This window comes from Bombus affinis, chromosome 3 (assembly GCF_024516045.1).
Source record: "Bombus affinis isolate iyBomAffi1 chromosome 3, iyBomAffi1.2, whole genome shotgun sequence".
Taxonomy (NCBI): Eukaryota; Metazoa; Arthropoda; class Insecta; order Hymenoptera; family Apidae; genus Bombus; species Bombus affinis.
The window spans coordinates 668,565-694,217 of record NC_066346.1 but is presented as its reverse complement, the minus strand read 5'-3'; the positions used below and the strand labels follow the sequence as shown (position 1 = coordinate 694,217).

The window sequence follows — 25,653 nt, the reverse complement described above, 5'->3', positions numbered from 1 at the left end:
GAATCGCTGTAGGAGACTACGATTCGCGCGATAACGACGGTCTAACGATACTTCATCGTCGGATCGCACCTCGATCCAATTTTTACCATCGGTTTGTGCTTGTAATCGATCGTTATCTGTTTCTAGTAAAGTACATACGTATAATTACGGTTCTTCTACAGTGACTGCTATATAATACATATGTTGAATTATTTAACGTTGGTAAACCAGGTCGAGAATGCTGATACCTGAGATTTTTATTGATCGCTCAATCACGTAATTAGTTTGTATGATTTTTAAACGCTATTTTTCTCCAGTAAAGTGATACGTTTCAACATTTCTTCACCCCTTCCTCGTTGCAATGTATTAGCTTCTTTTTTATAGCGAATCTTTCGAATAATTTTCCGCATAAAAAGAAGCAAGCCTTGACGAGTAATTGAAATCTTATTAGAATCGATAGTGCAAATGTCATTGGCTTCTATAATTACGCATGAGAGAGGGATGAATTATACGTTTTTTTGGATAAAAATTGAGTCGAGAACATGTCTCTGCAATTTTGCAAATGTTCCTCTCTGTTCTTGTTCCTGCAAACCGCGCTCGTGTAGAAAGGTGCAATTTTAGATATAAAGAGTGACGTTCGAAAAGCCAGGGTCATTTTATCGCTAAAAGTTAAGCATCATAAAAAGTTGTAAAATATCTTACGGATTATATAATATATATACATTATATACGAATATAATATAGATATACATATTTTTCATAAATATTACGCTACAGCTAAGTTTGAAATGAGCTTCGATAATAATCGATAATCGACGTGTAGTTGTAGTTGCCAAAAACTTCACCGTACATTCTTAAAGGACTTAAAGAAAAAAGAAATACCAACATATATAACACGAATATCTTTCTTTCGATCGAATATATATTTTTGCATCCGTGCGAGTTATAAAAATTGAAAGAACAGAAGATCGAAGACGAGAGGACAGATTATATATGGATCGATCAATAATATCGAGATCTTTAACTAACATCGCCACCATCGAAACTCTCGATTCAAAGGTACCTGAAGTTGTCTGATCGTACGTACGCGCTAAAACTATTAGCAGAGCTATTAGTGACACGCGATTTGTTGTATTTCGTTTAGCGATTCATTTGGTTGCGATGAAAAGTGCAATGAAAAATGACGAGGTGATTCGAAAATACTAGTGCTCCGAGTTAATATCTCCGGCTCATAAGAATAAGTGTTTTAGGAATTAAGTTAAACTGTAAGAGATAAAAAAAAAAAAAAAAAAAAAAAAAATAGTGCTCCGGATTAACGAGCACCATGAACAAACCGCATTGTTGATTCTGTTTCTCGTTACCGTAACGTGCTATGTCACACAATATTGGTGCAATAATTTTTCCCTTCTTCTTTGTTTCTTGTTGTGACATATGTTATAGGGACCGAAAACACTAGTTCCCCGTACTGAGAAATATCAGGTAAAGTACTATCATTGTTATTCGTGTTAAATTAATTATTTCGAACTATGTACATCGATATTTTTCAAATTCGCAATGAATTATTTAACGATTTTGCTGTAGTTTATTTTCTACACAGATCGATGGTTACTTTTCTTAATTAATTATCGTAGTTCCTGATCGTACGTCATATATAGATAGTTCCTACCGAAAGGTATTCTCCTGATTTCTAAGATGATTTCTCGTGTTATAATTTAAAAATAAACATTTTTATCTCGAATTATGCTCGCCCGATCTGAAAAACAGACTAGAACAAAATATTTAAATAATTCATGCAAATTTGATGGAATCATTCCGTAGACGGAAATTTTTAGCTATTCGATCTCGGCGTGACTCTCCTATCATGTTAGTATAATAGAAAATTGTATATACATACGTTTGTATGCCCATCTTATAATAAGATTCAGCATATTTAAATGAAAAAAATCGCGTCTAGAAGACGCTGAGCAAGTAAAGCCGTTTATATTTATGCGAACCACTTCTTCACCGCGCAAAGAGCTTTTTAAGGAAAAAAATTAAAAATGAGATATATATATATATATATGAGAAGCTTTCGTCTACTGTAAACACAGGCGAACTTCTGTCGCCGATTGATCGTTTCTGCAGTCTAAAAAAAAACGGCTACGACGAATAGTAATCTGATCCCGATATTTAATAATGTTATTAACGATATTAATATTAATATATTCGATAATTGTTTTAAAATAGTCTTCCATAATTTATTCGTCAACCCTTTCATTATATCGTGTAATATATTCTATACACAGACCAAGATATCTATTTAATTATAACGTATATAAAAAAAGTAAAATCCATCCTTTTTGTTTCGATTTTTCTTATAATGTGATAATAAAACCATTTGATCGAACGCATCTTGTTTATTAGTACTGTCGTGACCAATCGTCGATATACAAATTATTAAATTACAAATATTTTATAATTTAAACGAACGTACTATTATTTCCCGAAAAAGTGCGTCAAAAATATTTTGCACGTAAATCGACGCTTATTCTTGCTTCCTTAAATAACGTCTTAATCTTTCTTCTTTGGAAGAATAAAGTTACATAGTACACCTTTGTTTGTTGAGCTACTATTCACCGATGAAACTTATACGTAAAATCTCTACGATTCTCTTACAATTAACAATATAAAAAAAAAATACGAATAACGGAGTGTCTTAAGTCGATTCAGCGAAAGACATCTTTTGCGTGATGTCTGTTGTATTTATATATTATATGTATATGCCAAATAAGGCACGGGTATAATGATCTTACGCGTACGGACGGATAATCTGTTGCTCAATAAAATTTCTTACGAAGGCGTTTGGTGAGATCACCTACACTATAAGGAAAACTATATCTATTAAATCATTCTCGTGTTGATTAGAAATATATATATGTATAGATGTAGTATTCCTTAATGTATAACTCGCTTATGCGATAAGAACCATCAGTACGTTAACGAGACTAAAACGCAATTTATACTCGGACGAGTTATCTATCACAACGTCGGCACGTGAGTTCCTCTCATCGTGCTAATATAATAAAGTATACTCTCTTCAACGTGTTTGGCAGTGTAATACCATGCATTTGTGACATGTTTTCGTATTTTTCATTTTTACGTCGCGTTTCCCGATCTTAGTATAATTTTCATTAGTCGCTTGTTCGGTAATGCTCAGAGAGAAGTATTATAGAAACTATTTTACACGTGCGCTTCACGCGCGTGTAGATGATTCTTTAAATTATCCCAATCGCGAACTATCGCTCATATCGTTGTATCATTCTTTCTCTGTACACGATATATAATAAAAAGTTTTCTTTTAGTCAATACATTAGTGAATATACTACGTACTACGTACTACGTAATTAGGTACAACTTGGGATTGTGCGCAAGTGCATCTTGTATAAAATGTAAAACAAGCTCCTTCTTATTCATCCGTTAACATCTATTAAATTAAGAGCCACCCGAATACTGAGATCTCAGCTACAAGAAGATAACAGACGTAAAATATTTTTCTTCGAAAAAATGACAGCGTTCTGTCGTGTCTTTCTTCTTGAGTCCAAATAGCTTAAGTATTAAATTCGGTGGGCTGAATAATAATAATCAATTTCCACCTAAAAGTCCTTTCTTCGTGTTTCGCGTAATAAAAATTATACTCTACCAGCGGATACATTCCTGGCAGTATTTCTTTTTAACATTTACAATACCTACGTAATTCACCGAACGAAGCAATTTCACTTTCCATTAACAATTTACATTGCCGTTTCCAAGGGTTGACTTTTGCTTCGCGCTCCAGCTGAGAGTTGCGTTAATTCTGTCGGTTCGTTTGCCAAAAACACATCCAAATTAGTCTCTAGCAAGGCTTCGCTTTTCGAACGTAAAGGCTTTTCTTCTCCTGTATCCAAATTAGTTTCTAACAATGCCTCACTTCGAGGCCTGTCTTCGCGATAATGATAAGGATGAGGCGGTATTGGTGGATTAAAGTTTGGGGCATACTCTGGTACAGGCTCGGACGTCTGACTCGGTGTGAACGTCGCGTTATCGTAACTGCGTTTTGAATCATAATCCATTGTACTGTATGATGCTGATCCGTCGATATCGCGTTTCAATTCGCTAATAGAGTCGGTCAAGGCAAGACTCGAATTTAGCGGAAGGGTAGAGGTATTATGAAGGTAAGAACTCTCGTTGGTTGCATCGACAACTGGAGTTTCATCAGCGGTGGTTTCTGTGATGGATTCAATGGGCCAGTCGTTGGTGGTTCTCGAAGCGAACGTGGAATGATTTCTAAAACCTTCGTTGCGATATGTCAAATCAAACACTGGATTATCTCCGCTTTGTGGAGCGCCGTACTTTTGAACAGCTCCTTTGAAATCGCTAGTGCTTGGGGAATATCTTGGATTATGTGCTTCGTATACATCGTAGCTTTGATTGTCTTCCATGGATGAGTTTAATTGAGATTTGTCCATTGAGTCTATACTACCACCATTTAACATTCTTCTATAATCTAGCGACTTCGAATTCAAAGTATCTGTAGAGTGTTTTGTCTGAAATGAACATTTGCGTAATGATTATTGTGTGATATGACAGAGAAGTAGAAGAGTTGCTTGAAACGGAAGAATATTTACCGCGATAGGTTTGCGTCTGTATGCAAGTTCAGTGAAACCAGAGGTGGAGCCGACTGATCGCAAAGAATGCAAAGATTGTCTGATTGAATTCCGTCTTTCTAGCCTTTCGAGGTTCCTTCTCTTTGACTTGGATACCCAGAGTGCGATAGCAGCTGTTAATAACGCTAGGGCTACGCCAGCTGCTCCCAACACAGCCACTGCAACTATGTCTTTTCTCCAAGACAGCGGGTCGATATTTACTTTAGGATCTGGAATTTAAAAAAAAAAAAAAAAAAAAAGGTATATATATCTTGGCATTTTCCTAGAATTATATGTATAGTAAAACTTACCAATTTCACAAATGAAAGGACTTGGCTGAGCACAGTAGTCAATTTCGATAGTCTGATATATGAAAGTGGTGCACTTATCCACACGATCTAATTGTTGTACCCAGGCACGATCAGAATAGTCGTATCCAACTTGTTGTTTTCGCAGAAATTGCCATAGTTCCAGATAATTGCCCATGATGAATGGCATGGACGCGTTCACAGACTAACGGCATTGAAACGAATTTCATTAAACGAGTCTATAAATCAGGTAATTCGACATACTAGTGTAGTATCGTGGACAAAAGGCCTAAGATATCGGCCGAACCGTATACAATGTCGCGAGAGCCGCGGCATCGTCGGGTACATCAATGTATCGTCGGTCCTTTCAAGTGAACAGTTTCGTGGAAAAGGCCTGCGTGACCCTGGCCACGGGCGTTTTCGGGACACGTGCGCGATAGGGCGGGAAAAGACAAAAGAGACGCTAAAGACAGTGTTGCTTGAGACGCCGGCGAGAACGAATGCAAAAAGGGTACAATGTGAGTTGAGAAGCGAGAGCGTGCGAGTGCAGAAGCCGAAGACTAGAGTCGTAGAGTTGCTAGCGTTGTAGAGAGATCGAGTTGTTGCGTTATAGAGTCGCGAGAGTGATTTGAGTAGAATAAGACTTTTGCGTTTTAGTTCAAGTTGAACATTTATCGTTCTCTGTCCAATTAATCTCTGTTATTTTTATTTATCTTAAATAAATAGTATTAGGAGAATTTTACAAATCTAAATTATCCTAATCCTATCCCTTTTTCCGATACTACACTAGGAATTCCAGTGATCGATGACTCACTCTACAGAATTCTCGAGCGCTAAAAAAATCCATGGGAGCACCAATATATATATAGCATGTATCGCCCACTAAATCCCACGCTGGTGGACATTTGCCATTTAAGACTGACTGATTGCTCATATGGAAAGGTTGATAGTCAACTTGTAACAGCTCTGGAGAATCTCCCCTGTCTCTGATTCTACCAGCAACAGCTAGGGTTTCGTTATATCCCCACCAATTGTGTCGTGCATCTATATGGGACCTCCACATTTCTAACTGTCTGTATAATTAAAAATTGATATGATTAACATTCTATGCATCTGATTATAAAACAATATATAGTATTATGCATACTGTGATCTATTCATCGTAAGCATTTCGTAATCGTTGTCCGGATTAAAGAAAACGTTATCCACATATCGTTGGCCAGGAGTTCCTGCAACTATCGTGCTACGGCCATCACGGTCCACTGCGTAATTTCTGAAATAATTTTTCATAGAATTTACGAATGAAATTTTTTGTTGTTTGAGATATCGGATGTTGAAGGAAAGCTGCATACTTATAGAAACCATTGTGAGACGTGCTTTGATAGATAGGTAAACGAACTCCTTCGAATCCAGAGATTTCCAAGAGATGCGCACCAAGATTGGCATGCAAATAATTCAGAGTCATATTGCTGACTACTTGTTTTAGGACAATGTTATTATCATAGAGAGCACTGTTCTTTGTAAAATAGTTTCTGAATATAATAACTTCTTGATAGGGACTGCTTTGTCGACCTTCCACGTATCTGAAAAATATTTGGATAAACTTTCTGTTCAATAGCGTCGTTGGAGATGTTCTTTCTTACATACAGAGCAGGTTTGTTGAAATTTTCTGCAAAAAGATTATTATGAATCCATCCTTCCAACGAAGTCGCAGAGCCTCTAGAATCGGCTCGAATCGAAAGACCACCTTGGTTTTGTCGAACAACGTTATTCTATGATATCGAACATAATATATTTAAAAAGACACGCACAAATTTAGGCAATTAAAAGATACTTTAACAAATATTGGGATGCTTACTCTAAAGTACAAAGATTGAGTATTTTGAACATCCAACCATACAGCTGACTTGCAGGTTGAAAAATTACCATACAGTTTCTCGCAATTATTTGTGAATTGATTACGTTCAAGGGTCATTATAGCATTCACTTCGCCAGCACTAGCATATTTGATCGCTCCTTCGCGGCAGTTAGTTATCACGGAATAGGAAATGTTATGTTGCACATCGCGATCTGAACAATGAAAAAAAAATATGTATATATATATATATATATAAAGAAGAGTATGAAATCGATATTCCATATTCAAGTTACATAATAATTTTCCTTACTGAATCCAATAGCAGAGATTGGTAGAGTAACTACTTCTGCAATAAATCCATGTACGTTGCTTGCACCATTGGCGAATAATCTTATACTAAGGCTTGGTCCCTGAGTTCTGAATAATTTCTTCTCATCGAGACTATTAGCTTCCAAGTGGCCTATACTTTTGGCAGTGATATTATAAATGTCTCCATCGTATAAAGTAATGCTATCAGTTCGGCCCGGTTTTCCAGTAGAATTAAACAAATTAAATTGCAAAAGCCTAAAACGATGTAAATTAAATTTGACATAATTAAAGAAGGATAGATATCCTATTAGGAAAAACGGATACCTAAATCCAAAAGGTTTTGCCCTGTAAGCACTGCGAAAGATCTTAACACAATTCACAGGATGATTGTCGTATTTGTAATAAACTATAACTCGTTCCTCTAGTGTAATTTCTTTTGTAGTATCGCAAATATCGATCATGCTGAACAAATGATAAGGAATACTAAGATCTTTAATTGGAGTAAACGAACTTTCATCCGCTTCGCGACCTTCGCCCGTTATTGACAGTAAATTCACACCATTTCCAAGCACGTTATCGATAACGTTGAATAACAATTCGACCTACAAGATTAACAAACGTATTAATAAAATAATAAAAAGATCTAGTCGATAATAAAAGAACGACATTATCCGATACGAACCGTATGAGTCGGCGATATCACGTTAATGCCGTGATAAGCGCTACGAGTTATGTTAACGTGCGTTATCGTCGGAGATTTCATAATCGTTTGCAGAGCAGCTGATTTCTCAAAATGCAAAATACCAGCACCGATGATCTTAATGTATCTCAACACCGACTCGACGCGTCTTACTGTTTCGTGAGTCACAACATCGTGAATACGATGCTCGTACAGGTGACGCTCGAATTCGCTGTTGGCAATCCGTATTCCGCCCCAATAGTCATGCGAATCGTCCAGATTACGTTTCCCACAATTTATGAAGACGAACTGACTGTCCCATGGGCATTCGTGCCGGTGCCCGTATAATTGGCCGTTTAGTCTAATTTGACAATCTTCCAATTTCATTTCTTTCCCGGTACACTGAAATATTACATTAAAGTATCTAGTATGTGTGTATATAGAATGTTAAGAAAAGAGAAATACGAGATTAATCATCGCGATACAGCACTCAAAACAGAGGACGATCATGAAATCGCTTTAAACGGTGTACTTTTATTTACCTGCAATGGTTCAGGCCAAGACCAAACGCGTATTAAAGAACCAGGATGAAGTTCGTATCTACGATCGTAGGATACATAGACATTAAGGGAGTCGTGGCCCAACTGTCGACAGGCTACTTGTGCATTTCTTTCAGTAAATCTAGTGTCGCACAAGGGTATCCACTGTAAGGTTGTTCTATTGAAGAATTCCAAGAATCCTGTATGAATATAATAAAATGAATATCCTAGCTTGGATAAAAAAAATGAATATATATTTATTATAGCACTATATACGTTTAAAAAAGTTTTACCTTCGTTGTACAGGGACGAACATCGTCCATCTTTACAAAGACGGATAGTTTCATCCGACATGGAAATTATATTTCCACTTTTTCTTAACTTTGCGTTCGTAGAGTCACTAACGTCTTCGCGTTCCATCGGTTTCATTATTATCTCATGACCAGGTGCACCTATAGCTTTCAATGTACCAAGAACGAGAATCCCAACGTTGGGTGCAAATTCCATAACAACATCCGGATAAACGTGCAGCGTGGCTTCTGGCATGATCGTGATATCAGATTTTACAACGTAAGGCTTGTCTCTAGAATGAATGGATAGATTTTCTACTATGCGTCCACCTAAATTATCCAGATCTATTTCCTTTCCAATCTGCCAGGATGCAGACACCGAAGAATCGAAAGAATCGCTGGTTAAGAAAGGTCGGTAGTTGGCAACTGCGTGATCATTCCAATCATCAAAATCGAAAATACTTTGTCTGTGAATAACGAATATTTATACGAGATATAACGAGACGAATAAATTAATTATAGATTATTGTTTGTTATAAATTAATACCTGATTTTAGTATCGTTATCAGTTCCCCACCAATTCTCCGATACGTCAACTTCGTTGTTGATTTTAGCCGTTCTAATGCCAGCCAATAATTCATAATCCAAAGAATTATCGCCAAATAAATTTCTATTTATTTGCACTTTCTGTATACCATGAAACCCAACAACGTAACTAGGACTACCGTCTGTACGACGCGGTCCCATACTGGCTGGATCATAGGTATTTCGTTTGACTTCGTTGTTATAAAAACGCGCATCGACGTTTCCTAAAATTTCTGATTGGCTGTCTGCCTTGAATTCTACCATATAGCCGCCAGTATTGCTCTCGATATAATTGTTATTAATCTGCATTTTTTTCTCCATTCCTTGAATGGAAATCAAACCAGTTTTACATTGATTTCCCTCGAATCTATTATTGGACATATTCAAGGTGGCATAGTGGCCATCGATTACAAAGCCAAACTGCTCGTTGTTTCGCCAGGTATTGTTATCAAAATATAAAGTGTGCGTGAAATTCTCGTTATACTGCCACACATCAGGCAAAATCACTTCAAAGCCGCCCCTTCTGTTTCTTTCGATCGTACTATCTTGCATTATCCAATGGAAAAGATTATTCGAATGTCTTGCATCGCGACTGAATTGGTATATTCCTTTACCATTGTCTGTGATCAAGCTGTCGTTAATGTGAATCGCAATCTCAGACATATTCGTCTGGTAAATGTTCCAGTAAGGTGAATGTACGTAAATAGCTTGCTCCTGGTTGTGAGAAATCTCGCAAGCGACCAATTGTATAGTTTCGTTTGCCTTTCGAAGAAAATGATCGCCAATTTCATCCAGGTACCGATTGTAAAATGACGCGAGTATACCTTTCTTATTGTTCTTGATTTTGGACTTGGTTACTAGCAACTTTGGGATGGGGCCTCTTACGATTTTGTTTCGTACATCCTGTAAATAATATCTTATATATCTTCGATATTATAAGCGTTTGAATGTTCTAATTCCCATACCTGTATCGGAGCTTGAAGAGCAGTGAGAACAACAACAGCCCCTCCAAGTGCGTTGGTGCCGCTATCGTATTCCAAAATCACAGCATAAGAGGTCGATGTTACAGGAAATATTGCCAAATCGCGTTTCAAGTTCCAACTTTCCCGACTAGAATCGACATATTGCGAATCATGTAGGACGATCTGTTCTGTACTACGATTTTCGATGGGATTTAAAAGTTGAATACCGATGACGTATCCTGGTGTGCACTGTAGAATCAGAGAAGTATTTTTTAATTATTTCTTTGTAAAAACAGAAAGCGATGCCGATTCTTTCGATACACTTACTTTAATGGCAATACGTTGTCGAATAGGATCACCAGTAACTTTGACAGTTATCATATATTTAGTTTCTTCGTTGGACAATTCAATGTCTCTCGTGTTATACGGTATGACTACTGGATTATACGACGAATCGATTAAATCTGGCATACGCAGGAACCACCCAGCGAATTCTCTTTGTTGAACCGCAGAAAGGGCAGGATTGTGCCTTATCCCCGCGACTTTATTGTTCTCAATCCGAGAATTGATGATTTCCATTCCCAATTGTTTGAAACTGATCCCACTGCCCCCGTTTTGCGAGAAATCGCTGTTCTTCACGGTGTTTACAGCATCCACCGAGTATATATCCGAATATAAAATTCCTAGACCGTCTTGTAGATTGTCAATTATTCTAACACTGTCCAATGAATGTCTCGCAAAATCGATTTGAAGAGCTGTGCAAATTTAATCATCTTTTATAATCGTACTTTATAAAAATTTTAAAAAGATGTTTAAATGCTTATATAAAACCTGTACCTGGCTTGAAGGAATTCGTTGTGTAGTCAAGCAGACCTGCTTTTTCTATCGTTACAAATTGAAGGTCACTTCTCAGGGCTAACGGTCCCAGTCGAAGACCCGCCCACGCAGCTTCTGAACATCTAACACCAACGTCGTTCTCGTGAGTGCAAGAATTCTCAAAGTTCTGCTCTGTTTCTGCTTTACACTTTGATATATCGTTATCGTCCACGGTACATCTAACGTTACTTAAAATAATGTCTTCGTTGATACCAGCGTTTGGAATTTGTGAACGTTCCAGCAGCCAATTATCTGGATCTAAAGTGAGACCTAATTGGTGACATACTAGAGCAGCGTCTCGAATCGTCCAACCGTAATTGCATACTGTTCCCCATTTTTCTCCTACTTTTACCTGTTAAGCATACGTAAGAATTACATAGTGTAATTCAAAATTCTCTTTTCTTTTCCTTTTTCTTGATTTTATAATTTTACATCAATTTCCTAATTATTATAATTCCATTTGATTCAGTGTTTCGTCAGTAATGGTAAATAATTTTACCTGTAATCTTCCTTCAAGATTCGTCTTTCCTCCAAGAAGCCTCACAGGTACGGACTCCGCTTCATTTAGTCCACTAAATGCTTGGCTCGTAAGAGTCTCGTTGTCCGAATCCATAAGAAGTTCTTCTTTCAAAGTGAACAGGATATCGCTTGGCCTTATTCCACGAGCGTCTAACGTTCCAGCAACCATCATTCCCACAGCTGGTGGGAAACGCAAAGTGACCCCAGGGTGCAGAATCAATTTTCCACCTGGTCGCACGTTGATATCCCTCTCAACGATGTATTCTCCAGAGTTTAAAAATTCGCGACCATCCACTTCACCGCCGACCAAGTTTGTACCGGGTGTAACGAATCGTGGAACGAATGTTGGATTTGAGATGATCGTGTTGGCCCCTGGATTGCTGCTATGTAACAAGTACGGCAAGTATTCGATCTTGGCGAGATTGTATCTGTCCTTTCTAAAATGGAACGGTACATTAAAAAGCTTATAAAATCGGTCTATCATAAAGTTTATAAGACAAATGTAACATTAAACGGTACAAACCTATGGAATAATCTTTCGAATATCTTATTCTCTTCAGCAAATCCAAGCCAATTATAAGTACAATTTATAATCTTACTCTGATCTTCTAAATGAGAGCCAATCTCGTATCGTGATTCGGGATTATGTAAAATATTACGGAAAACCTCGACGTTGCTCGACGAAACAACGACTACGGCCGCGACTCGAGAACGCGGAATTAATCTGGATCTCACGGTACTCCTACCGTCGAACAGTTCTCGGACACGATTGTCACGCAAAAAATTTCTAGTGAACAATAATCTCTGTACATCGCTATAGGGTGAAAGACCGATGCTGACTACAAAGGCACCGCGGTTATTGTAAAATTCGTTATGTCTGACAACGATGTCCGCAGGCAAGATGTTAAATTCCTCGTAGAGAGGATTCTTGATTAGTATACAACCACTAGACTGCTCTCTGAAGTAATTGTATTCTATCGTTGCTTTTAAATTGAGAGCAGGACTCAATTTGATCCCAAATTTTGTATTCTGTATGAAAGAATTGTGGCCAATTTGAAGCTTTAATAATCCTTCGTCGTGTCTCCAACTAGATCCTATTTGAACCGCAGTCTCAGAACTACTATTGAACCAATTACCCGTCACGTTCACGTACGAATTGCCAGTTGCATTACCAACCTACAAATAATACGAATAATATTAACTGTGATCTCTTTTTTTTAATCGATTTTGTCTTTCTTATAGGTTCATGCAGCCATCCATATTAATGGAATCGCTATTCTTCAAATTATAAGAGAAGCTTGTTAATTTCTCGGAGCATTCGCTCCAACGCGTAATAAGGCTTCGATAAAAATCTATTTCTGCCAATTCATTTTTCTTAGAATATACTCACTAGGATGCCAATATCTTTGTTGCGAAATATCTGCGAATATTCAACTACGGTAGTCTGATTAAAATAAACGTATTCGGTGGTGGAACTGTCATTCAACCATACTGCAAACCCGTAACCCTGATTGGAGGAAATACTCGTCCGAGACACATTGCGATTTCCTCCGGTAAGGGTAATGTTCACGCCGTCTCCCGTATTAAAAGATATGCGACTGCTCGTAATATTCACATCCGCGGCGCCACCCAACACATGCACACCGGCTAGATATTTATTGCTGGATACAGAGGTTTCGTGGACGTGCAAAGCCGATCGTAGTTTCTCCACCGCGATTCCTCTTCCATTGTTACCGGCTACGATACTTCCAGTCACGTTTAGATCGTAGGTCTTTTCTGAAATAAAATTGAAGATATAGAAATTAGAGATAGAAGGATTAGAAATATAGAAAGTTAAGATGAAATTTTAATTATTTGCGAGCTTACTATAACCGGAAGACAATCGCACGAACACGATAGTATTCGTACGTGGTTCGGCGACGAATTTTACATACAAATTTTGTCGAGTCGTAGCCACACTCTGAGGTAACGTGCCATTTTTTACTCTCACTCTAGCTAGTAATTTTTCCGCTTCGCCTATACCATCGTACACTTCTATCATAGCACTGTTATTTCTGTCAGTCTTCATTTGCAAAAAGTGCATAGTCAACACGTGTCCTGGTCTCGTAAAGATGTGCTAAAATTAACATTACACCAGACATGATGCTCTCTTTGTATCTTCTATGACTATTTGTATGATAATTTACAAATTCATTTACTTGTGGGCAACGTTTTACGTTAGGTGCATATTTGCTCTGTTCCATAGATATTATAACAGGAAATGTTTGACTGGCCGTAGTTGGAAATGTACACAAATCAAACACCTCCGTACGGTCTAATTTGTCATCGGGTCGTTCGTCGAAATGAACGTATTTGATTCCATCGGCTCCGTTATCTAATATACTACAATCATTGATACGTGCCATTCCCGACGAACTGTTCACGTAAATTCCATATCCTACGAATTAATCGTTAATTAGTAATATAAAAATTAACGACCAAGCGAAATTCGAATAGTTCCATCGGATCAGACTAGGAATAAAGTTACCTCTGTTGTTTTGAACGGTACTATTGTTGATTACGACAGGGCCATCCGGCGTAGTGACATTAATGCCGGTAAAGGCAGCATGAATAACCGAAATCGAATCCATTTGCGGTGGAACACCCTCGACATCGATCGCTGCCGTAACGTTATATTCCCGACCTGTGCCTGCATGCCTTTTAAACAGAAACAATGTTACTAAATGTTGTTCGTTAGCTTCGATCGTCGAGACACAACACTCGTCTCCGATATTTGATTTTAGAGAAATCGTGATCGATCCAACAGATTTTCATAATTCACGATACGATCACCGATCCAATTTTAAGGCTATATAATTTGCTATAATTCAAAGGCCAAAATTCATCTGAATTTGATTTCCAAATTTCGAGCTATGAAAACGATCTATATCTCAAGTAATTAGTAGGACCAAACTATGAAATGCTTACTCGATCACAACGTTCCGTAGAATCGACTTCGATCTCCGTACGTAAAGCGTATTTTCTTGGATCAGTGGTCGATCGTACAACGCTTCTTCGAAACGAATGCCTCTCCAATGTTTGATCGCTCTCGTGGCTCCATCGTGGCGCGGTAAACACGATATTCCAAGATCGGGATGATAATCTGAAAATCGTACGGTGTCGGTGATCTTTCACGAACGCTACAACTACGTCTACGTTTATAAGTTCGGTTAAAACTGTACCACAAACACCGCCACCGAGCTGCCTTTCAGACCATCTCTCGCAGCTCGTTAAAGAGGACTCGGTGCCTCTGCAACCTGGTTGTTCGTAAAGCAATCGTGGCTTCGCTGGCCATCGTCTATCCATCCACGACCACCATCTTCCACCTTGGAAACCAAGCTGCCTGCATGCTGTTTCTAGATCAGCCCTTGTCCAGCTAAGCATCAACGTATTGATTCAATCAACGTGCTAAGGAGGCATAGATATATAAATGTTAAATCTTTACGCGAATCGAGTTTACTTACTTTCGCGAATTTGTGCAGACAGCTCTCCAGTCACCGCGATGTAAAAGTTCTAATCTACCTTCGTACGGAGTCGGTCCATCGACCAGTCGTATCGAAGGCGGCGGTTCGATAGGATGAACTTGATTATTCGCCTCTACTCCGGTTAATAAAATTGGAGCTTGCGGTTCACCCTTAATCATAAATCATACACGAACTATAAATAAGTATCGATCGAATTGATATTTACACGTACATATTGGTATTTAAGGCTCGATATCGAGTAGTTTAAATTTGGAATTCGCTACAACTTTGGCCATATGATAGAACATCGTTTATTCCCTTCTAGTCCTCACTACCTCCTCTTAGTAGGTCCTAGTAGCTATCGTTCTTCGTTCGAATTTCTATAAATGCATTTCTTAGAATTCACTGATACTCAGTGATACACTACGTTCGCTATGCTACGCGGTATTTAACGTTCGACGTTAATCCTTCTCTTGGTAATTTTATTGATTAGATCATCGACTGGCGAAACTTTTCAAATTCTCCAATAAAAGTATTGGGATAACAAATGGGTGAAGATTCTGTCAGAGATAGAGAGAAGCCTCGCAGCCTTCGCTATAGTTGTAGATCGTAAACTACAAATAAATGTCCATTCTCCGACGAATTAATCACGAAGTTACGAGTTGATACGTAGTCGAGAATGGTTCGTGCACGCGCACAAGGTGAAGGGAAGGTCTCGTCCGAGTTGGAACGTAAGAGGATTAGCGAGGTCGTAGGTTAACAGTTCAGGCCAAGAACCGCTGTTTGATCCGTGACCTAAGACGCATCGCGTGGTGGAGGCGGCATAGCGTACAGAGTTGATTCGCTCGTCCGTGCTTTTTTCACATCGTGTGCTCGCCATTCCGTGCCTCGTTCTTTGATCGACCTATTAACTACCTCTTCCTCGCGACAGCCCTCGCGGAACCGCCACGATTAGAAATCCGGTGTAAATGGATTACTTCCACTCGTTTTCTCTTAACCCCGGTTAGAGAGCCTCGTTTCTACATCGCCGGTGAACAACTCCACCTACCAGCCTTTAAATGCCTATCGGATGTTCGTCACGCGAGTCTACGCTATAATTAGAAACGGCGAGAGACTTTTCCACTTTCGGTGTAATCCTTCGTGCACGAAAAAATGTAAAATTTAATTCGAAATAATATTTTTTATTATTAAATATGGAATTTAGTTTAAAGTACGAAAGTATATCCCAACGGCGTTTCGCTCGAGAGTGTTTAGGTAACAGATTTTAGAGGCGATACAGTTCTACGAACGAGGTAGCAAATTAGCTGTCTTAAATAAATAATGTGGAATAATGTGGAAAAAGATAAAGGACTAACGTGGAGAATCAGCTAGAAGCGGCCAGTTGACGAATCCTTGGGAAAGATAAGACAGAAATATGGAATAAAATATTGATTTCAGACTGTCGAGAGAAATTGAAAGATACAAAAATCCATAGAATGCATATAATACGTAAATGTATATCTAATATATCTATATAAAAAACTACAATTTCAAATTCTATGTATCAATATAAAACGCAAATAGCGTAAGCTGTAATCCTTCTATTTCGCATTAGGAGAAAAATTTGAAACAGCAGGGCTTCTGTATCAGAAATTGTTTGAACATGAACTTTTTAACATATCATTAAGTGCAAATCATCGGTAGTTCTTGCATCGAGCCATCGTAGACACAAAATATCCAGAACTAATAATCCAAATTTCTGTTTATTTTAATCGTATCTTTTTTTTGCGAAAATATTCGCAGTCTGGGAATAAATCTGTATAGATACTAAATATTTATCTCATAGAACTAATTTATAATACGGAACGTCTGCGAAATTTCAGTGTCTACCCAAACCATCCTCGAAGCCCTATCTAGATGCTTATCTCTCGAAAAAGACAAAAAATTCAAAAAGAAGATAAGATACCTAATCAGATTGGAAACAAGTCTCTCCCAACGGGAAAGTATTTGTTCCCGGACTACCGGAATATCAATAATATCCATTCTGTGCAACAGCCCGTGTACGCGTATAGCCGACGAGTGGTCACAACGAGCTCGATCTGTGCGTTGCCTCTACGTGATGCGAATAAACTAACAATCAGCTCAGCTCGCGTGTTTCTGGAATTTCCGGTCATTCAGAGTCCTTTGACAGAGACATTCTATCCCCTCGTCTCAATTCCCTTTTCCGTGCTTTTTTCTTTCACTGAAAACTAGCTTCGCTGCAGTTTTCGTATTTTTGCCCTCCAATTGTACTCCAGTTAGTAGCGATCAAGCAGATTTTTAATATTTAAAGAGAAACTGTCTTAGTTTCTTTAAACTTGGCTTAAACTAACATTAAACTATGCCCAGTATACTTAAAAAAAAAAAAAAAATAATTACAAGATTCTCAGTTTTCTTTCGCACCGGTCAATTTTCCTTTCAAAGTTCCTAGATTTTATTTTGCAATGTCTAAACACGCTATCGCATTGTACAATAATTTGAAAGTATACGATAAGAGACGAAATAAATTTAAATCCGAAATAAACGAAAGATGGGATTAGTCGAAAGAATATCCAGAAGGAATCTAGATATGTCTGTCTGACTGTGAATTAATATCGTGCTCCTCTTCTACGATCTGTTCGTTTTTGCGAGTTTTAACTTTACTTTCGAGTTTGTCCCCCGGAACGACGAACAGTTACACCGTTAATTATTCCTCGTTATTTGTAAATCGTGAAACCTTCTACCGACAACCGTTGCTCTTCCGAGCCAAAGGAAGCAACGTTCGAACGAACCGGAGCTAAGTAGCGCGTAACAAGAGGCGAAACGATCTTAAGGGGCATTCGAGAGTCAAGCGGATTTTAATTGTACCGGAAAGACAAATTTAAAACGTATACGTATAGAATTACCACGGGAACCTATTCCTCGAGGATAAGATTTCCCTATACAAAGGCGTATAATGCAATTCTGAAAAGAAAAATCGACATGTCTCGTATTACCGATTGCCAATCTATCGGACGTAATAAATTCTTCATTTAGGGATCTCTATATTTTTACGCGTTGTTTCATTTTCGTTACGTCAAGTGTGCTATATCTGCAATTTTTCTCTATTTTTCGTTTCTATATAACCGTCTTTATTAATTTGATTCCATATTTGATTCCATAATCATAGCAAATGGATCAACGATACTTTCCATTAAACGTTAAGAGTAATAAATTAATTCTTACAATTTGTCTGAAAACAAGCGAGGATCAAAGTCTGAAAAAGACAAAAATCTTTTTAGCGAAGTTTATATTGCTTTAATTTATGAAAGTAAAAGATATAATTCTATGTTTTGTTTTTTAAAAAATCGATAGACAAAGATATCGTTCAATTATTTAATAAAGGAGATACGTAAAAATGAGTAACTAGCGTTTACTTAGTATACGTCTTCTGTGAATCTGAATCGTCAGTATGTAGGCCGATGTATGAAAAACGTAGCTGTAGCTTCTTATCGCTTATCAATTCCATATTATCGATTCTGAGTAACTTTACATTTATCTTGGTTTAGTCAGGGAATGTTACAATCACGAAGAAAAATTATTATTAAAAAAGAGAGAGATAGATAGATAGATAGATAGAGAGAGAGAGAGAGAGAGAGAGAGAGAGAGAGAAGCAGGGTACCAATTACAAAAATAAGTTCTCAGAGGATCGTAAAGACGGGCTTTCTTGCGTGTTTATGGCGAAATCTAAGTATAGTCGTAAAATTTTCTGAGAATTTGAATTATTGGCATCCGTCACTTCTGGCATGTTCGTAACAACACCAATAACACGTGCACAATCGTATGTCTAGATGACTCACGTTCATTCAACGTTAGTTTATTCATATCTACACGAACGTTTATAATGATGGTTCGCGTTCTTATTTCTGATTAATTCTTTTTTCTTTTTTCTTTGTAATCTTTGCAATTTATTCGCTCAAGTTACCTTATAACGTTTCCCTCGTTTCCTTTTTTCGCATAAATTTATTCCGTTCTGTCGGTAACTTTTATATGAAAATCGTTAATCGGCAAACATCGATGTTTATCCTACGATCAAATATGTCTCGGGTAATATCTCCAAGTATTTTTATTATACTGCCTTACATTTTCTAAAATATTTTATTCGTATCTCAACAGGAATTGCATTTCGATAAGATCGAAACGAATAATCATGCGTACCAATAGGAAATTTTTTCATATTTTGTCCAAAGTACGTGCGAAAATATTTGTTAACGCTAGAAAAATATAACTGGGAGGAAAATGGCCGAATGAACGTAGCAGGGATAAACTTAGTATTGTACCGTTTTTTTTTAAGTATTACCTTTGCAGTTATGATACCACGAACCGTGATTCCGATCATGGGACCAAACCGGATCTCTACCCCCGGTTCTATCACTAGCTCGCCCTCGCGTTCCACGAACAAATCTTCGCGCACCAGATAAGGGCTCTTCGATCTTTCCAATAATCTCTGGCCTCGGACAATACGACCACCGTGCAACTCCGACAAACCACCATTGGCATTGCTATTACTCACGTTGATGAAAGTTGGTTCGGTATAATAAATAGAAGATTGATCGTAGCCTTCGTCCGACTGTCCGTAAACAGTCAGAAATGTCAATAGCAAACACAGAATACGCATTTTCTTTCGCGTATGCACTTTCGGGAGTCTTTCTTTTTAATTGTAATTTGAATTTTTCTTAAACGATACTTTACTTATAATTTCACTTTGTAATAGTCACTATCGCTAATTTTATGAACGACAGCAGTTCCTGAACTTTTATATTCTTCGCTGTTTCGTTTAGAAACTTTGTTACACCTTGATGACACTTGTTGCGACATTTCGATAAATAAACATGCGCCGGTTTTTAAAAAGAGATAACGATACACATATATTTATCGAATAGAATAATACGCTATTCCCAAAGAATATAGGAATTTTCTATGTTTGGCGCGGACTCCGTTTTATAGATCTTCGTTATTTATCGTTACGATACTAGGATGCGTCACACGATGATTCGATCCATGTAACGCGTAATCAAATTCTACTATACTTTCACTGACCGTAGTCATTACGCCGATGCCGCCGCTTATTACTATCAATATGTCATTCTCGGCGTTCGTAAAGAACCACGACAAGGTATTACTATGTATATTACATTATGTAAGATAAATTTCCAATTGTCACTACGATCGATCACGTTCTTCGGGTATTTGGAATCTTCTTACTCATTGTATATTTCGGTATTCTAAATTATCTTTAAAATTCATTGACGGAATTGATTTAATTTCATGGAAATGTATTTTAATTAAGTTCATTGAAATCACGGAGTTCCAACGGACGTGCTCGGCTGAGATCCGTAAATCACGATCGAAATCGAGCACTCCAATGCCGGAACCAGTACGCAAACGCAGAAAAGTGCACTGTATTTTAAATTCGAGCGTTAACCTTTCCTCTCTCGACGTGCTCCTTCACGCGCGAGAGATCGGAGCTCGACTGTGGCGACTCGTTTCCATCGCTGCCGTTACTCTCCCTTCATCAAACTCTTCGCCAACCACGATCGCAAAGATGCCGTTCATTCTCATGCATCCGACCAATACGATGAGAAAATCTTTTCACCACTAAATCTTGGTATATCACTTTAAGTCACACTTCGCACCATGTATTTCTTAATAGATTGCTACACGATGTACGTTCGAATTTCGTTACGCTCGAAAAAACAATCGTTCGATGGTATCGTAGGGTTTTCTGTGATCTATAAGATATATGTATAACGAAACGTATGTATGTCGCGGAAAGGAGTTTCGTTGCTACAAGATAATCACCTGGCGTCACGTTGGGCGCGGTTTGACTGGTTCTCGACTCGTTATATTCCTGCTGTCTTTCCTGTAATCGCGCCTTACCTCGCGTCGTACCTCGGTCTAGGCCCACTGCCCACTACCATACTTACCATAAACCACTATAGTATTATTACTACTACCACCTACGAATGTTGGAAGGTAAAGCTTGTCACGTGACACGGTACGGTATAATACGTCACGCAGGTTGTGAAACAGGTGAGTTACTCTTGGGAGAACCTGTCTTTGTCTATGGCGTTTCGTGACTTTAAGATCCACTTGGATTCGTTCTATCTACTATATTGCCCTATTTTGTATGAATTTCGAATTGCATAAAGTTACTCGTTTGAGAGAAAACGCGAAGAAAATATAATATATACGTATATTATTTTATTAACTCAAATATATAAATATAATATACATAATATAATATATACATATTAGTTTTAACGATAATATTCTTAATATCTACATAATATATTATGCAAGTTATATGAATTATTCTGTATGAATTTTAATCGTATAAAGTTTGGCTATGTTAACATATATAATTTATCTAAGGAAAAAAGCATAGTACGATATAACCACGTATTATTTTACTAACTTAGGCACATAAATACACATCAATTTCCAAATACATTTCGATCGATAATATTCTTAATATCTGCATCATACGTTTTATTCTGCTAGCTACGAAATATTTTACTTAGATATTTTTAAGTTCTTTCATTCAAAACTTCGTGTACAAAATATCGATCGTTTGAAACGTAAAGTGCTAAAAAATTTTAACATTCCAGAGTATTATGTGAATTAACGCAGTTTACACGATGTTTCATATTACATTATTACTTATTACATTAAGAAATTTAAAACACATACGTGTAATAAACATTTTCTTTACATTACAAGTGAAAAGTTTTCGCAGATTTGCTACTTTTTCAAACGAACGATTTTGAAAGACGTAAAATGGCTAACGATGATTGCATGATGGCGCTACCTAACGGAGAGAGATGTCGCTCTGATAAACGTAATGCCACTACCAACAGCTGCACTGCGCTAACCTGTGATAGAGTGTAAAGTGGTGCAGTGTAGCTTATTCCATTTTTTACCATTTATTATTGTATAGATATTAGTGTACAAACATGAGGTGATCATACTTAAGGCCAACTTAATAGTGAGGTGATTAGAGCTGGTATTTAATTGTGATAAATATACGAAAATATCCTATCAAAATGACATCATTTTTAACCGATGTACTGATCACAGCGGGTATGTATACAAATTAATATATTCGAATGTAATTGATATTTTTCATTAAAGTATAAAATTTATCATAAAAACATTTAAATAAAATATACGAAAATATTATTGATTCGTATATTATCCTATGTGAATAGTTGTATATTTTTTATTTACATTACTAAAGTAAAGAACATGCCATTTATGAAAATTTCAAACGTGCCGTTTGCTCCTCCGAGCAGGAAAATTGGAAAAAATCAATCTACATGAAAAGATATCAGAAATACAGAAAGAAATAACGAAATTAAAATACGATGTCAAAGATTTTATGGATGATAATTATGTCGAGTTTACGTCGAAACTCACAAAAGATCAGCATTTGGTATCAAAGGGAGAAAAATTACTCGAAGAAATGGATGCATTGCAAAAGAAGATAGATACTCAGGTACGCTTAATAAATGTAATCTTCAAAAGCTCTGTTTAAAGCATAAATAGTTTTATCGTCATTTATTCCAGGTTAAGATAGAATTATCCGGTTCTACGAAAGAATTAAAAACTCTCTCTCAAGCGTTAAAGGAATCAAACGTAATGTTACAACTTTCCAATCAACTCTTAACTCTACATGAATGCATAAAATCTGTGAAAAATTATCAAGAAGAAAAACGGTACGTGGATGCGGCTGAAACATTGTGCCACATGCAAACCATTTTACATAATCCGCAAACGGATTTACGCGATCTTGATATTTACACGGCGATCGAAGAAGAATATTTAAATCTGTATACTTCATTTTTGTCCGATACGTCATCGTTATTGCACGAGCGAATATGTTGGACTGGCGTCGACGATAAAGACTCAGAGACTGTAACATTGAACGTAAAAAATGAGGTGGACGACATGCAGGATTTAATTCAGGGTTTGCACCGTATCGATAATCTTTCGAGTCATCTGCATAAATTCTCAGTAACGCTTATGAATCACGTGATTAGTCCGATTATCAATGATGATTGTTCTGTATATGTAATTGACGAAAAAATGTTCACCGTCGAAATATTAAACAAAAAGAAATTACCCGGTTACAAAAGTGTACTCTACAACTTGGAATTGTTGTTTAAGTTTCTTTATCAACATTTTCAATTTACGATACACGATGACCGAACATTCCTGAAAGAAATACAACCTCATCTACTCGAACGATTATCAACATCGTTAAAGGATGATTGCATTTCGCGAATTACGCCAACATCGAGCGCCGACTTAAAAAATTTTACACCCATTGTTCAAGCCATCAATGATTTTCAGTATTTCTTGGTCAAAATTGGTAGGAAATTTGTAAGTTCTTTTTTATTTTTTTACAGTCAGGTATAATTATAACAATCAACGTTTAATATTTTAGGTTTTATTACAAATGATCAACTCTTTTTGTCAGAATATACGAAGAATATTGATAAGCTATTAATAAAAAAAATTTGTCAGGATTTATTAGCGAAAGCGCGAACCATTATGAAGAAAGATTTACATGATTGCATTACATACGAGCCGCAGGTAAGTTTATTTTGAGATATCGTAATATAATAGAATACAGTGTGACGTAAATTATACGTTTTTTATTCATGTTTTAGAAGCCGCTTGAATTCCCAGAAGATACATACGATTATAACGAGATAAAGGCGTATAAAAAATTAAGTGACGATACGTTTCAACTTCCAAAATGTCAAATAAGGTATTGAAGTAATTCCCAAACTTTTCAATCGAGTTAAAAGAAGCTTATATTGGGAATTATATTTTAGCACCAGCGCGAGAGAAACATTAAATCTCGCGAGATATATCTTGGATGAAGCTTGTAATAGTTCGGATACCTGTGCTATGCAGCTATTTTATACTTGTAGAAATGTTTTTGAAATGTACGCAGGCTTGGTACCTGAACACCACCGAAAATTTTTGGAAACAATACCGCAACAAGTCGGTAAGAAACCAATAATTTAATGTATAGTATATATAAATGAAAACAACCTTTTTCTTGTAATATTAATGATTTATATTTGTATATTTTTTATGTAGCTATGTTTCATAACAATTGCATGTATCTCGCGCATCATCTGCTCACATTGGGACACGAGTATAGGGACAAATTACCAGAATCCTTGCATAATCTTAATTTAACTTTCGCGGATCAAGTATTAGTATTGAGAGATGTCGGATCATCCTGCTTTTTAGAGCACATGAAATACCAACGAAATATTATTTTTGATATTCTCAAAGAATCTGGTTAGTATCTGTACATTAGTATCTATATATTTTTTAAGTAACGAATAATTTCAATGATTTATTTTAAAATAAGGTTTATCCGCTTTGGGTCAAACTTCCGAATTACACCCCAGTACTGAACGTGCAATGAGACAGTGCATTAGACAGCTGGAATTATTAAAAACAGTTTGGGTAGATGTGTTACCTGTGAATATTTACTGTAGAGCTGTAGGTTAGTGCATAATTTTTGTCCTTTATATTTCTTAGTATTTAGTTGATTAATAATTTAATAATATTTTAGGATGCATTATGAACTCAATGGTCGAAGACTTAATAATCAGAGTGATATCTGTTGAAGACATTCCCGCTGATGTTGCTACCGAATTGGTAACATTATTTAATATGATCGTTAAGCGTGCACCACAAATATTCCCGGTAAGTTTACGTCGGAAAGATATATAACTTAATATTTTAAAAACTTTTATTATGGATTAATTTATATAAAAAGGTTACATTAAAATTAATCTACTAAAATACTATTTCATTAGGAATTTCATAATGAAAAGTTCCTGTGAAATTAAACTGGAATGATATTGCTTTCTGTCGATAATATTAAGAACAATGATGTGCTTTCAGGTTCATCAAAAGATTCATCAACATGTTAGAAAGTGGGAGAAATTTTTAGAACTGATTCAAGTTCTGGGTGCATCACTGAAAGAAATCGAAGTAAGATGGGATAACGGTAAAGGACCACTCGCGCGAGAATTTACAGCACCCCAGGTTAAACAATTAATTAGAGCGCTATTTCAAAATACCGAACGCAGATCAAATTTATTAGCTAGTATAAAATAATGCTAAGCTTAAAATTATGTATATAAGAAATAAACGATTTGCATTTATTAAATTTTATAACAAATTATCATTAATATTAACAGTATAATTGATATAAAAATATGATAAGATGATTAAATTCATTTCAACGTAATATTATTTGGTTATACTGTTAATATTAAAATATCTCTTATTAGAAACTTTTAGAGTTTCTCTTTTCATATTTATACCGTAATACTTACGTTTATAATGTGTTCTTCACATAATCAAAAATTATTAATAGAGGATAAAAATGTATAAAAATCTACACTTAAATTTTTTTCCATATCCACGAAATGCTATCTACTAGAATACATAAACCTTCGATAATTTAACAACCACTGTTTATACTTTGTAGTTATTGCGAATGGTCATCTCT

The 25,653-nt window shown here is 36.6% G+C and overlaps 2 protein-coding genes across 4 annotated transcripts in view; one reads left to right on the top strand and one right to left on the bottom strand.

Annotated features, from left to right (window-relative positions):
• Positions 1 to 71: 71 nt before the first annotated feature.
• On the top strand, positions 72 to 25,308 carry LOC126914512 (centromere/kinetochore protein zw10 homolog). 2 transcript variants are annotated; one of them, XM_050718561.1, is made up of 11 exons: positions 72 to 1,458; positions 22,045 to 22,187; positions 22,400 to 22,602; positions 22,674 to 23,478; positions 23,554 to 23,702; positions 23,780 to 23,880; positions 23,948 to 24,123; positions 24,219 to 24,425; positions 24,499 to 24,636; positions 24,706 to 24,839; positions 25,041 to 25,308. In XM_050718561.1, exons 2-11 carry the CDS (start codon positions 22,151 to 22,153, stop codon positions 25,254 to 25,256), a joined length of 2,166 nt encoding a protein of 721 aa, XP_050574518.1. In that variant the 5' UTR covers positions 72 to 1,458; positions 22,045 to 22,150; the 3' UTR covers positions 25,257 to 25,308. The 2 variants fall into 2 exon arrangements, with proteins under 2 accessions (XP_050574518.1, XP_050574517.1); XM_050718560.1 differs by having other exon boundaries at positions 21,844 to 22,187.
• LOC126914501 (NEDD8-activating enzyme E1 catalytic subunit) overlaps positions 2,356 to 25,653 on the bottom strand; it is a 41,710-nt gene continuing 18,412 nt past the window's right edge. The window contains exons 1-27 of one of the 2 annotated variants that reach the window (XM_050718530.1): positions 19,405 to 20,262; positions 15,069 to 15,238; positions 14,787 to 14,980; positions 14,533 to 14,707; positions 14,093 to 14,262; positions 13,764 to 14,002; positions 13,432 to 13,681; positions 12,956 to 13,341; positions 12,089 to 12,741; positions 11,546 to 12,002; positions 11,008 to 11,398; positions 10,498 to 10,925; positions 10,174 to 10,419; positions 9,171 to 10,111; positions 8,627 to 9,090; positions 8,337 to 8,533; positions 7,798 to 8,196; positions 7,440 to 7,717; positions 7,117 to 7,370; positions 6,807 to 7,018; positions 6,596 to 6,720; positions 6,301 to 6,531; positions 6,096 to 6,221; positions 5,763 to 6,021; positions 4,952 to 5,153; positions 4,623 to 4,870; positions 2,356 to 4,541 (exon numbers count right to left, since the gene is read on the bottom strand). In XM_050718530.1, coding sequence (XP_050574487.1) covers positions 3,750 to 4,541; positions 4,623 to 4,870; positions 4,952 to 5,153; positions 5,763 to 6,021; positions 6,096 to 6,221; positions 6,301 to 6,531; positions 6,596 to 6,720; positions 6,807 to 7,018; positions 7,117 to 7,370; positions 7,440 to 7,717; positions 7,798 to 8,196; positions 8,337 to 8,533; positions 8,627 to 9,090; positions 9,171 to 10,111; positions 10,174 to 10,419; positions 10,498 to 10,925; positions 11,008 to 11,398; positions 11,546 to 12,002; positions 12,089 to 12,741; positions 12,956 to 13,341; positions 13,432 to 13,681; positions 13,764 to 14,002; positions 14,093 to 14,262; positions 14,533 to 14,707; positions 14,787 to 14,980; positions 15,069 to 15,238; positions 19,405 to 19,722 — 8,805 coding nt within the window. In that variant the 5' untranslated portion in view covers positions 19,723 to 20,262 and the 3' untranslated portion in view covers positions 2,356 to 3,749. Of the gene's footprint in view, positions 4,542 to 4,622; positions 4,871 to 4,951; positions 5,154 to 5,762; positions 6,022 to 6,095; positions 6,222 to 6,300; positions 6,532 to 6,595; positions 6,721 to 6,806; positions 7,019 to 7,116; positions 7,371 to 7,439; positions 7,718 to 7,797; positions 8,197 to 8,336; positions 8,534 to 8,626; positions 9,091 to 9,170; positions 10,112 to 10,173; positions 10,420 to 10,497; positions 10,926 to 11,007; positions 11,399 to 11,545; positions 12,003 to 12,088; positions 12,742 to 12,955; positions 13,342 to 13,431; positions 13,682 to 13,763; positions 14,003 to 14,092; positions 14,263 to 14,532; positions 14,708 to 14,786; positions 14,981 to 15,068; positions 15,239 to 19,404; positions 20,263 to 25,653 lie in introns of those variants that run through there. The other variant, XM_050718531.1, reaches the window with a different exon arrangement.

Coding starts and splice junctions, on each gene's coding strand:
- LOC126914512 (XM_050718561.1), top strand. CDS start 22,151: ATGACATCATTTTTAACCGATGTACTGATCACAGCGG. Junction 22,603..22,673: donor AAAAGAAGATAGATACTCAG/GTACGCTTAATA, acceptor CATTTATTCCAG/GTTAAGATAGAATTATCCGG. Junction 23,703..23,779: donor GCATTACATACGAGCCGCAG/GTAAGTTTATTT, acceptor TTCATGTTTTAG/AAGCCGCTTGAATTCCCAGA.